Source organism: Bos indicus, chromosome 15 (assembly GCF_029378745.1).
Source record: "Bos indicus isolate NIAB-ARS_2022 breed Sahiwal x Tharparkar chromosome 15, NIAB-ARS_B.indTharparkar_mat_pri_1.0, whole genome shotgun sequence".
NCBI lineage: Eukaryota > Metazoa > Chordata > Mammalia > Artiodactyla > Bovidae > Bos > Bos indicus.
The window spans coordinates 19,703,818-19,717,211 of NC_091774.1; the positions used below are offsets into that span (position 1 = coordinate 19,703,818).

The window sequence follows — 13,394 nt, forward strand, 5'->3', positions numbered from 1 at the left end:
TCAAAAGAAACACTGCAATGAAGATGCTATTCTCATTTTACACATGAGAAGAATGAATCAGGGGGAAAAAAAACTAGATAATTTGAATAAAGTCAAAAGGTTCATTCAGAACCTTGTTTATTAATCAGTTGCTTACTGGGCCAGTAGTTGATTTAATAGCAATATGGCAACACGTGGAACATATTTTTGTATATATGCAGGGACCCCGAGTAGTTGAGATACATGATTAAGCAAAATGTTAGGATCACCTAAACAAACTCTGAAAAAGTCCTTCTAAATCTAAGATGACCTGGAATGTACTGTGGTCTTGAATAACCTGCTTAGGTGACCTAGTGAAGTACTAGGGTTTCCAAACGACTCTGCTCAGTACAAGGGATTGCTTGGAGCATCTTGTGAACTGGTGCTGGGGAAAAGGGGAGGCCCCAGTGAAGGGACTTCCCAGCTCCCTTCCACTGCTTCAACAAAACAGCTCTGCTCTTCTCCAGTTTTATTTGCTTACCCTCCTCCAATAAGAAGTAGATAGAGATAAAATTGTGATAGGGTTAAAATAGATATATGTGTATGCCAATGTGAGTGTAAGAGGGAAAGAGGGAGAAACCACTAGTCATGAAAAGAATGCTAATTTTGCAGCCAGCTTGTTTGGGTTTGATCCTAGTATTATACATACTATTAGGCAACTTGGGCATGGTTTTTAGCTACTTTGAGCTTTTATTTCCTCACCTGACATATGGCAGGTACTCAAAGATCTTTATTGAGCAAATAAGTGAATAAATAAATAAATAAATTTGTATTTTGGCAAAAATAAACTTGCAGGGTTATGTTGAGGCTTTATTATAGAGTCTTTAGCATGCTTGGTATATAGCAGGCATTTTGCAAATAATAATAATAGCCACGTATTATTGTTGGTGGTAGTGTAATTATTATGGATTCATTGCTTTTGGGGGATTGATGTGCCAGGTGCTCATGTAGCACTGTTCTCTAAGCTAGAGATTCCTCTTAAAACTTGAGAACAAATATCATATGTTGCTGAATGTTGGGAATGCACCTGAGTCCAAAGGGGCTTTCCCATCTTAACAGGAGATCATGGGAGTCTCCGAGGCTTCTTGGTCTTCCACTCTTGCAAGTGTTACCTGAAAAGTTTGGTCGTAAAAACACTGGCAACATATTGTCTGGAAGAAGTCTTGCCATCGTGCCAGGTGTGCCAAAATCATACAGCGACTCAACGGGATCAGTTCTTGCAGCCCAAGAGGTATGCGTGTTTTCTGTCACTGGTATTCTTGGGGCTTGAATCATACTACCCAGTGACACCCACTTCTATCTATTGAGCGCTTTCATTTTCTGGGTTAGAACAAATTATAAACCTGCAGACTCTTCTTCTTGAGAGAGGAAGGAGAAAAAAAGTGACCTGAAAATTGATGTCTTTAATCTACCTAAATCATTTCCAGTTAAATACCATTGTCTTGTGGATCACATTCATCTGCTGCAGATTGTAAATTCTCCAAGGCAAGACCTTGTCTTTTCATAGATTGTGGAAAATGGTGCAGACACTTTTAGCACTTGTGTTATAACAGATGGTTATCATTTATAACAAAAGAATAAGAACAATGGCAGCCTAATCACATGCCCTAGAAGCTTGGTATGGAAAAGAAATCCCATTATATATATATTGCAATCCCAGTACTGTGTATTATAAAAAGTATGCACGTTTTGCACTAGGAAAATCTGGCAACTTATTTTTTTTTCAATTTTAGAAAACAGACCAGTGGGAGTTAATTCTTACTATGTAAAAATTCTTTGCTTTACAAGACACTTTTTCTAAAGAGTCTCTTTAAATAGCCAGATCTCTTTTTGGAGTATTTAAAATTGAATCTGCTTTACAAAATGCTGATTAGATTCAACTTTTCAGGAGCAAGAAAAGTGTACCCAAATGGGGCATTGCATGTTAAGAGTTAATGGTGAAGTCTCAGGGATCATAGTGAAAACAAGGCCCACCCTTCTAGAACTTGAGCCCATCAAAGTCAGCATAGCTAAATGTGGCAGGTGGCTTTTACAAGGCATTAGGTGTCCCCACTCCAGGAAAGAAACCTAAACCAGCACTGGGGTCATTGACCATCATTAACTCTGTGACTCTGGAGGCCAAAGGCATCAATCCATGCTCTCAAGAAACCATGCATTATTCAACATGTACTGCCCTATTAGCTTCAGTAGAGATATGTTTTGTTTTTTTTTTCTAATGGAAACTATTATGGAAAAATGTTGATGACTTTTATTCAAATGAATGAAAGAATCTAGGGGAGAAAATATGTATTTTTCTCATATATGTGTCATGGGCAAGAAGAGAGAAAGGAAAAGTTAGAGTAGGACTAGATAGGAACACAGGTTCAGAAGAAGGGACCCCCAGATTACAGACAACTGTTTACCACAAACATGAAACCATCTTTCTTACAAAGCCTTCTGCTTGCAAATACAAGGTGCTTACCATTTATTGCTTTTCTTCCTCAATTCTAAGGCACAGCAGGAAAAAGCAGCAGTGAATACTGCAGCACTCAATTTAGCAACAGAGAATTGTACAGGCACTGTATTGGACTCAAAGATGGGAAGGCAACAAAACTGTAAGGGAAGAAGGAAATGTACACTTAATAAGACACCTGAATGCCTTCAAAGACCAATACATTATCTTTGAAATTGCTGTTTTCTATAGTAAAAATATGAGAATACTTTGTTTTGAAGTTGGCTACTGTAGTCAAATGTGCTATTCATATTTTCCCAAGGGTTCCAAACCAATAGTTCATTAGTCTTTGCCCAGATTTAGGCAGAATCTTTCAGGAAGTCCTATCCATTGTGCTGAAAGACTACTGTTAATACTACCGAAAGGCAAGGGACACCTTTGCAAGTGTTAGGGCCAATAAATGGGGTACTCTGTAAGAAGCACAATGCTTGCAATTTTCATAGGGTTTCATTTCTGCACTTTTCTGAATGATTTTCATCTCTCTGCCTTATAAGCTTTTTGCGTGCTGTGTGTGCTCATGAGCGTCTAGATTGTCAGCATACAAGGAGTATTTAATACACTGAGTGTTATTTGGGGCCTGGAGTTGAGTGCGTGAGGGAAGAGAGGAGGATCCTGAGTTGGGTAGAGGGAAAGATAAGTGGGAGATTCTGACCTTATAGGAGAGGAAAATGGTTCATTTGCATTGTTTGATATTAAATAAATGTTCACGTTTGTATTTCAGGTTCTGCCACATCTGTGTTCAGAAATGCGCCTCTCACGGACGCAGTTTCTGTTCAGAGCCAGGCCAGAACAGACAGGATTGGAGAAAGGGACGATCCTCGTCAGCAGAGAGAGGAAATCTATTGTGTGCCCTGAGGGGAGAGGGATCTCTAGAGTGTAAAAATGTGTGCTTGGGACCACGTGGGCAAGAGGTGAGGGTGAAGAATCGGGCAGCCAGAGAACGAAGCTTCAACCCTTCCCAAGCAGAGCGCTGCGGAAGGTGGGTTGCTTACAGGGTGGAGCTGGGGATTACTCCCCAGCGCCTGGGCAGGGAAACAGCAGGGAACTGAGAACCTGTGTGGCAGAGCCTGGCTTTGCCAGGACGAGGTGTTGGGGTATGAGGGTGGGGTGGGGGCCTGAAGGGTGGCTTGGAGCCCTGGCGGTGGCTGCCTGACGTCACCGGCCTCTCTGGCAATAGGCTGCGAGCTGAGCTCCCCAAAGCGGCAGCGGCGGCGGCAGCGCGGCTCGGTTTCTGGCCCCTTCACTCCGCGCCTTCTGCAGCCGACACTGCAGCCGCGCGGCGGGGCTCCCTCCTTGCAGCCAGCTGGCGGCCCCAGGTAAGGGACGCGGGGCGACTGAAACTCGGGGCGGCCGGGTGGCCAGGCGCGAGCGGGTAGGACAGCCCTGGCGGCCTGCGCAGGCACCTCTGGCCGTGGCTTCGGCCCCCGCCCCTGCCCCGGCCCGGGCTTGCGCGCCGCCTCGCTGCTCCGCAGTGCAACAGTTTGCAGCGGCCTCTCGAGAGCGGCAAGGGGGCTCTGCTGCGCGCTAAGGGTCTTCCTGGCTCTGGTCCCCGGGAAGAGCCTCAGGGCCCTCAGGCTGAGTCTGGAAAGGCCCGAGAGAAGGTCCGTTCCCCAAACTTTGCAGGCGGGAACCCTCCCCCTTTCATTTCCAGCACCATTAGAAGCAGGATACTGTCAAGTGGGGGTGGAGACACAGAGAGATGGGGAAAAGGGGGCGTTTGTAGGGATGTGCTTTAGCTAAGAAAGGTGCTTCAGCCTGTGCTTTTTTTTTTTTTTTCTTTTTGATTGGGGGGTGGGGAGGTACCAAGGAAGAAAGCTGGAGCAAGGGTGGAGCGCAGTCCTGCGTGTCAGCCGTGGCCGCGGACAGGGGTGGAGTGGGATGTGGCTCCAGGGTTACCCCCATGGGAATGATACCTAAGGGATCTGACATCGTTCAGGGAGGGTCTGGAGGGCGGGGGACCCAAGGGAGGATTGCGTTCCCGGAGCCGGCTCGGCGGCCCAGGGTGGGTGCTGGGAAGGGTAAGATTCAGGAGAAGACATCCATTGAGAGGGCGCAGAAAAGAGGCGAACCGGCGCTCTGAGAAGCGAGGACCGCGTTCCGAAGTGGCTGCGTGTCTGTTGCAATTAGAAAGTTGTGGAGGGCGCAGGGAGGCTGCTTTATCTGCTGAGTAATCGGCATCTCCGCGGTGTCGGCGCAGACCCTCTTCTCCGCAAAGTGGCCAGAGAGCGGAACTGAAGGCTTTGGTGCGCGGCCAGGGGCGGGCGGGCGGACTGGGGTCTGTGGGCTGTGAAGACTGGCAGCGCCCAGCTGAAGCAGTGCGCTCAGAGGGCCGCTTTGCAGTGGCGCTGATCATTCCGGTTCTCTGCTCCCCGGGCAGCGGCCGGGATCCTAACCAAGCCTGTTCTCTTTGCAGCCTGGTGCTTTGGCAAAGGAAAAGGGCGCGCGGACACGCGTTCGAGGCGGGGCCGGAGAGGATCTCCTGGGCACCGCTCGCTCCCTGGCCAGTTTGCTTGCCCACAGTTGCTCCCTTAGTCCTTCGCTCGCGTGCGCATCCCCTCCCACGCCAGGGAGTAGTTTTGGGTGCTGCGGGCTCCGTCCTTTTCTTGGCTGGTGAGAACCGTGTGCTCAAAAGAGGAAGTCTTGAGGGCCCAGCCCCTCCCAGCCCAGCGCCGATGAGTGCCAGGGCGCCCAAGGAGCTGAGGCTGGCGCTGCCGCCGTGTCTCCTCAACCGGACCTTCGCTTCCCCCAACGCCAGCGGCAGCGGCAACGCGAGCGCCCGTGGCCAAGGCGCAGGAGGCGGTAGCAGTGGCACCTGCATCACGCAGGTGGGACAGCAGCTTTTCCAGTCCTTCTCCTCCACGCTGGTGCTGATTGTCCTGGTCACCCTCATCTTCTGCCTCATCGTGCTGTCCCTCTCCACTTTCCATATCCACAAGCGTAGGATGAAGAAGAGGAAGATGCAGAGGGCTCAGGAGGAATACGAGCGGGATCACTGCGGCGGCAACCGCGGCGGGAGGGGGCTGCCCCAACCCGAGGGAGGCCAGGCTTCCACCCAAGGAAAAGAAGCCCGGCTGGAGAGGCAGGCCCGGGACTCTGCCTTCTGCGCCCCATCCAGCGCTTCTTCTTCGTCTTCTCCTCCTGGCCTCCCATGCCAGGCTCCCTGTGCTCCGCCTCCACCGCCGGCCCCCAGTCCGCAAGGAGCACACACAGCCTCCTCCTGTTTGGACCCAGTTGGCGAGGGCCTTTTGCAAGCGGTGGTACTATCCTGATTGTCTAGCCCCTCTCCTCTTCCCTTCCTCCTTTCCAGCATTTTTGCCGTCCTTGCTTTTTTTTTTTTTTTCTCCTTTCCGGTCTTTCTCTTCCACTTTCCTGTGGCCTCCCTTTCCTCTTCCCTTTTTCCTTATCTGTCCTCCCTCTCCTCTCTGTTTCTCCTCCGCCGAGGCACTGTGCGGTATTTGTAAATATTGGGCGAGGGAAGTCTCGGAAGAAGAAATAACGCTGATAATACTTTATTATTAATATTTATAGTAATTATTATAATATTAATTACACGATCCAAGCGCATGACAAATCACATAATTTCTCATTGTCAATGAAAGACGCGTCTTCCCTTCGCACCCTGCGCCCCCCACAATACGGAGGAGAAACCGCACAAGCTACCAAATATGTAAAAGGCATTGACCCCTGGAGCAAAGGGAGTGGAGGGGCCTGGTGTGTTGTACATAGCTGTCAAGTTAAGGTTCATTACCTTTCTTCTCCTTAACCCCCAAAGCTTTTCACTTTTCCTTCAGCTTCCCTCCTTTCCCCATTCCTATCTTCAGCTGGGCTCAGGCAATAGTACACTATAAAGAAAACGTAAACTTAAGCACCAGGACTACAAGAGGCCACAGAGACATGTCCTGAAAAACGTTTATGACAGGTACCACTCTCCAGCCAGCCCTCTTCTTACCTTCAGTTTCTCTTTTCTAGGACCAGGGATTTTAATTTACTTTTAGAAATGCCCCTTGCTGGTCGAGCATAAGTTTATTGAAAATCTTTTAAATGAGTTTAAATGACAGAATCTAGTCCTTTATCTTTGCCCCACCCCCACCTGTACACCTTTGACTTGTGGCATTTCAGGATTCATGGAGGATCCGGGAGCTGTCCAGCTAGATCTGGTGCTGAAATTGTCTCAGAACTGGTTACATTTTTGGTTGTGCAGGTGCAAAAGGGGCTATTTTGGGAAGTGAATATGCTAGCTTTTTGTTGGTTTATTTCCTCTTTTTCTATAGTCGGGTTTATATGTACTATTGGTTTTCTTCTTATTAAACATTGCATACATTACCTTTTTTTTTTTTTTTGTAAAAAATAAATTAGGCAATGTGCAGTACTGAAAGTGCAGTGTTTAACCAATCAGAATGTTTCTGTTTAATTTTTAGAACACGTGCGCCTTTGTTATATATTTATTATATTGGTACCAAATACAAAAGCAAACTATAATTCTGTACTATGTTCTCCAAACTGTATATTCGTGTTCTTCTTTAGCTGTTGATATAATGGTTACCACTGGATGAGGATTTCAGTGGTCAGGCCTGGCTTCTGCTGTTTCCAGAAGTGTTCTTTTGTACCTTACTCTGTAGTAGACTGTTATAAAAAGATGATACTTATGTTTTCTTATTTCTTTTGCAAATGACAGAGACAACCACAACAGAAAACAAACAAATAATGGATGTGCAGGAATGCCATCTATTAAAACATGGTTAATATTTAAACAATGGCTGTAGTCCTCCCTGCATGCAGTTACCACCTGGAGGCAGTGGTGTGTGTGTGTGCTTGCTTGTACTGTATGTGTTGGGGGTGAGACTGGTGGGGATGTTGGGCAATTTGGATGACAGGACATGCAAATTTTAAAAGAAGTTAATCCAGTAACTGCTTGTAGAATAAAAATTCTGCAACTTGTTAGTTAGAAATCTGTTCCTGTATCTGGGGTGCAGTTAAAGAGTGTCTCTCTTTCTCAGTCTGGCTTACCTAACTTCATTGGATGTATGAAAAAAGACTATGAAAAAGGAAAGTGAGAGACAAAATTAAATATTTTTGTTCTCTCTCCTAATTCCAGGCAAGGCCATCTGTGTTACAAATGGAATCCACCTATGGTTATTTACCACTTTGTTTCCCTTGGGCTGATGATAGAAGGGTCCAGAAGCATATTATAACTTAACTGTATGCAGAGGCATCCTTTCTTGGGAACACATTTGGAAAATGTATGAATGAGAATGTTCTACAAAAAGCTCAACTAAAAGGGACCTTACTAACCTGCAGGATGTAAGGCAACAGTGCCCCTAAGTGCATCCCTCTCCCAAGTAACAAGTAGTTCTAGAATCTCTGTCTTGGTTCCAGGTGTATGTGCTCTTAGAGGAAACATTACCTCTGAGATTTTAGGCCATCTATTAAATTGCCCAAACTCAATTTACATCTTTTCTAAATTGATGTAATAAGCTAAATTTTAATCACCGATTAGATACCACTCAAGACCTTTTCTGAAGCACAGAGGATCATCATTTAAGCATGTAGTGTTGTAATACTAGGAAGACTAGGTGTAATCTTTGGATACAATATATTAAACAATGAACCAGATTCTCTCCAGTGCCTTAGTCACTTCCTAGTAATAGATAAAAGAGAGCATTAACTCCCTCAGTCCACTTGGGAATCCTTTAGTATATCAGAGCTCTACATTGTACATTAGAATGACTAAGGCACTGTGAAGAAGAAAGTCCATTAATTTTTGTAGTCACCCTCATCTAGCTATAGCTATTTAATACCCTATTACAGAATGACTTTGGGGCTTGAAATTTGAATAGAATTAGGGATTCAGAAGGGAGCTTCCTCATTTCCAGTGAGCTCCACTAAGTGCATGGATATTACTTTCTCCCCTTCATTTGGTGCACTTTTTACAGCGAATAATTTCCCATTTTATTAAAGCAATAAGATGTTCTGTTGTGAGCAGTGCTGGATGATGATTCCATTTCCTTGGTGCTGAAGCTACTCATACGTTTTTGCCTTATGAATCATAGTGCATTCAAGGCATGCAATAATAATCCGGTTTCAAGAAGCAACCTGTACACTCTAGGGGGTAATTATGAAATTGTCTTGTATAATATTTCCCCAAAGGAGTAGAGGGAACAGGAGAAATAAAAACATTATGTATATTGTCTTAAAAAGATCTCGATACCTCTAAACATAGCCACACATCCATAATATGCTATAATTGTGCACCTTTTAATATGTACACCTTTCTCCATTAATTGACTATGGTTTAATATTTTTAATAGTGCTCTGTGTAAAGAGGATGTGGTTTGTGAGTCAAATTTCATGCAGAGTTAATATTCTCAGAACTCCATAAGCTTCTGGTGGTGTCACTTGAGGTTTTTTTCTGAGATAGAGAATCACATGAAATTTTAGTAATGCCAGTTCCCACACCAAATTATTGCAATAAGCACATATCCAAGCAATTTGCACAGACCCTGTTTAAAGCATTGCTTCTTATAGAGCTCAGTTGACAGTCTCAGGAGTTCGGGATGCTACCAACAGGGCATTTTGGATTTCATTTTATATGAAACAAAAGGAAATCTGGAAATAGACAAATTTTCTACTTTATTCACTGATGTCCCGTCAAACTAATTGCTTCAAATCCCTATAGCTACAGCTCAACTTATGCACTTGCTATTCAGTATTCATAAGGTGGCATGCTTGATTCTCATTGTTTTTAAAGATAAGAAAATTGGAGAGAGAATACCATTATGTCAACTGTATAGGACTCTGAATCTTAAAGATGTAGATGGATATAATCTTCTTTAGAATTTATATACACCCATAGATATGTATTTATATATGCATACATTTTGTACAAATTTACAATGGACTTTTTGTATTCTCTTTTCTGTCATTACAAGAATGAGATGGAAACCAAATAGTTGTTCCATCCTCTTATCCAGAGAGGATACTGAGAAGTTGGGTATATGCATGCACTTATTTCTCTGGAGTTAAATCTGAATGACTTTCTCTTTATTTAATGAAAGGGGAGAGTTCTGTTTGACTCGGGGGAATTGGTAATTAGATAAGCTTCCTTTCCTTGTTAGTGACTCAAATGTAGCAATGATACTGAATTTATGACCATATCTATGTGGTCTGAATATCTAGATGGAAAACAAAAATACCTAGAAGAGATTTAGGGCCATCTAGACCACAAACCTGGATTGTGGCTCAATTTTTAATTTTCAGCCTATATGTGGTGTGGAGATACAATTTATATCTGCATAGCTAAAGGTAAAGTGAAAATATGACCATTATCTGTTTAGTTTGATAAGTAGTATTTGGAAAATATGGATAAAGTAGCTTTAAAAAACTTTGGCATCTGACTTTTTCCACTGTTTCTATCTATATCAATTTAATTAATTAGATAATGGTTAAAATTCCATTTTCCATTGTGCAGGCATGCTTTAAATGCTTTTCTGTGGGTGACAGTTGAGCAATTGCTAGCTGATATTATGTGGACGTTGTAGGTTAAATTAGAACCAGAAGCTTAATCTGGTCAGGCTCCTCAGGTCCATTCCCATGTGAATCTGGACTTTGAGTCTAAATCTGAAAAGCCACTCATCTGGGCTATTCTTTTTTGGAACTAGTGTTTGTGGCTCATAGATGTTTTAGTTTACATTAGGATAAATTGACCTATCTACTGAAGGATACTTAATCATTGAATTGAACGTAAATCTTATTCTGATTTGTTTTTTATTTATTTGATAACATTTGAGAAACAGTTTCAATGGCTTGAAATCAATACTTATTAATGTCACCAACCTAATAATACAACTGGTGCCATGTAGGAATGCTTAGCTTAGGATAGAATTTAATTAGCTTTAATTAGGGACATGTCTTATTAAGATGGTCCTATCTGTGTGAGGGAGGGGCATGTGATTTCACTGGATTTTTTTTTTTCTATTGAGAGGTTAACAACAACAATAATGATGACAACAAGACCAGCAACAGAAAAAAAAAAAAAAACTGATTTTGGAACTTGAGTATATCCAACAGACAGAATAAAACAGATACCAGAATTCATGGAAATTTTGTTCTGTTTTTCTATCAATAAAAGAGTTTTCTTGTTAATTGGCTTTTTGGACACTATTTCCTTATTAACTTAATCTGTGAAATAGCAGGATTACAAAATTATTCATTCTATTACCCCCAGATGCTCCAAGAAAAAAATTTTAAAATCCCATTACCCATCTGATTTTCCTTACAAACCAACTGCATGTGAGAAGTGGGAAGTGTATACATTTTGAAAGTGAAAAGTGAAAGTGTTAGTCACTCAGTCATGTCCGATTCTTTGTGACCCCATAGACTATAGCCTGCCCAGTTCTTCTGTCCATGGAATTCTCCAGGCAATAATACTGGAGTGGGTTGTCATTTCCTACTCCAGAGGATCTTCCTGACCCAAGAATAGAACATGCGTCTCTTAACATCTCCTGCAATGGCAGGTGGGTTCTTTACCACTAGCACTGCCTAGGAAGTCCAATTTAGAATAACCCAACAAACTGAGTCCAGTACAATAATTCACAATCGTTTTAAGAAGATGCTCAGTCTCTTTAGATCACATGCTCAGTCTCTCAGATTTCCTCTCTCCCAGCCTATATTTCTCTAACGTAACCAGATGTATGGGGAAAGGATACAGTTGACATGATTTTGTGGCAGTAGGGGAAACTGGAGCCTCAGATTCATTTAAATTTCTATGGATTCTACTTGAACCCTGCTGAAAAGCAGCTGATTGGAACTGCTCTCTAGTCTGAGGTGCTATTTCCCTATCCAGCCTTTGTGCTGACACTCACCACTGTAGTCTTAGACCCCAGACCTTTGTCCCCAGGCTCAAAGTCATCTCTGCAGGGATCTATACATCCTGTCCCCTGCCATCCCTAGGTCCAGCAGTGCTCTACAGTTTGTCCCCTTTTTTAAATATAGGGACTTCTGGGTGTCCTGCATGCCATGGACCTTCTATTGAAGAGCACGGGTGCTAAGACTTAGTCTCCAACCATGGTCCTCTTTACTCCTGGGAAGTAAATATTCTTCAGCCTCAGCTGTTTGACTCAAAAGGTGGACAGGTATTCATTTAGCTAGGCCTCATGAGACTTTGATCACTTGATGTGACGGACTGATTCATTGGAAAAGACTCTGATGCTGGGAAAGATTGAGGGCAAAAGGAGAAGGAGGCAACAGAGGATGAGATGGTTAGATAGCATCACTGAGTCAATGGATATGAATCTGAGCAAACTCTGGAAGATAATGGAGGACAGAAGAACCTGGTGTACTCAGTCCATGGTATCACAAAGAGTCAGACATGACTTAGCGACTACACAACAACAGAAGACTGACAATGAATGTACTTGCTGACTCCTTGGATATCCCTATGAGGACTTAATTAATTAAATGGTAGCTGGATATTCTTTCTCTGATTAGTTATTGAAATCTAATCTCTTTTTCTAAAAGTACTTCTCCAAATATGTCCCAGTCTTGCTGATATCACTGGGCTTCCCTTTCTGAAAAGTTGACTCTATTTTTCAAAACTTTACAGAACTTTTACTAATGCCTCTTTTCTACCTTATACTGACCATCCTCTGTCCGCATCTGCAAATCCTCTCTCCTTGGGTCATGGCCCCAAAATAGGATTTTTAATTTTAGCCTGGAAGATTATATATCACTGAATGATACAAAAATTTGCTCTGCAGATTTTCAAAAATCTTGGGGAAACCCCTCAAATACACGGAGATGACAAAAAAAATACTTTTCACATACAGATGTGGCTACTCTATTTTCCTATAATTAATCTAATCTATGTCATAGGAACTAAGCTCTTTTAAGAAAATTCTCAAACTCTCAAATTTTTTCTTTCTGCCTTGTTTCTTTCCAAGTTAGTGTCTGGGAATGAATTACATGATCTTATGGTTACAGATGATGAAGATGCCTCTGAACTGTGCAGTGTTAAATATATTTGGGGCTGTAGAGTGTCCATTCAGTCTACCCTCTGGGAAGCAAGTTCCAGCTAGTACCCACCACTGTATCCTGTGATCCTGGACATTTTATATATCTCAAAATCTGAGTCTACAGAAGCTTTTTTATTCTAAATGCAAGATTTTGCTGTTTTACTTTGTGATAAGCATCTCTAAATCTCCTCAACTGGGACAAATGAAAATCTCTGGGTACCTTAGTACATCCCATTCAGGCAATGGGTAATAAGAAGATCTCTAATTGCCTATTGTTACCACCATTGACCCACTGCCACTGCCTTCCTATAGAAGAAAGAATAATAGTCACTTTCCCTAGTAATGGTTCCTCCTAGTATAGCCAGGGAGATACTCTAAACTCTCTGGTCTTAAAATCCTCAGACTCTTTGATCCTTTTAGAATGCTCATCATTTGACCCCTCTCTATTGTCTGTTCCTAAATTAAGGGGCTTAGGCAGCAAGAACAGAACCTACCTCATCTCAATAAGTATTTTACTCCCTTCTTCCCTCCAAATTAACTGAAAGGGATAGACTTTTTCTATATAGCCTCCTTAAGGACTTCCTCTGGTACAGTCAAACATAAAGGGGTAGATTGGGGCTTTTTGCTTTCTAAATGCCATGTCTCCAACCTCACAGGTAAGTCTTAAAATGGAAGAGAGAGTGTGGAAGAGTGATTGGTTTATTGGTAAACAGGCCTACATTGGGAGTTGCTTCAGAAATACTTTATTAGTTACACTTGTTTATACAGACATGGCTATTTTTAGTTGAACAGCAAAAATTCAGGGATACCAGAAAGACATTCTCTCTCCCCTTTACTTGCCAGTGTGTGAAGTCCCTAAGTTAACAGCTGGTTCC

General features: G+C 42.9%; 1 protein-coding gene across 2 annotated transcripts; it reads left to right on the forward strand.

Annotated features, from left to right (window-relative positions):
- The first annotated feature begins 3,161 nt into the window (after window positions 1–3,161).
- C15H11orf87 (chromosome 15 C11orf87 homolog) lies at window positions 3,162–10,651 on the forward strand. Of its 2 annotated transcripts, none has more exons than XM_070803373.1 (2): window positions 3,162–3,488; window positions 4,923–10,651. In XM_070803373.1, the coding sequence occupies exons 1-2, from the start codon at window positions 3,178–3,180 to the stop codon at window positions 5,776–5,778; spliced, it is 1,167 nt and encodes a 388-aa protein (XP_070659474.1). In that variant the 5' UTR covers window positions 3,162–3,177; the 3' UTR covers window positions 5,779–10,651. The 2 variants fall into 2 exon arrangements, with proteins under 2 accessions (XP_070659474.1, XP_070659475.1); XM_070803374.1 differs by lacking the exon at window positions 3,162–3,488 and adding an exon at window positions 3,646–3,825.
- The last annotated feature ends 2,743 nt before the right edge of the window (window positions 10,652–13,394 follow it).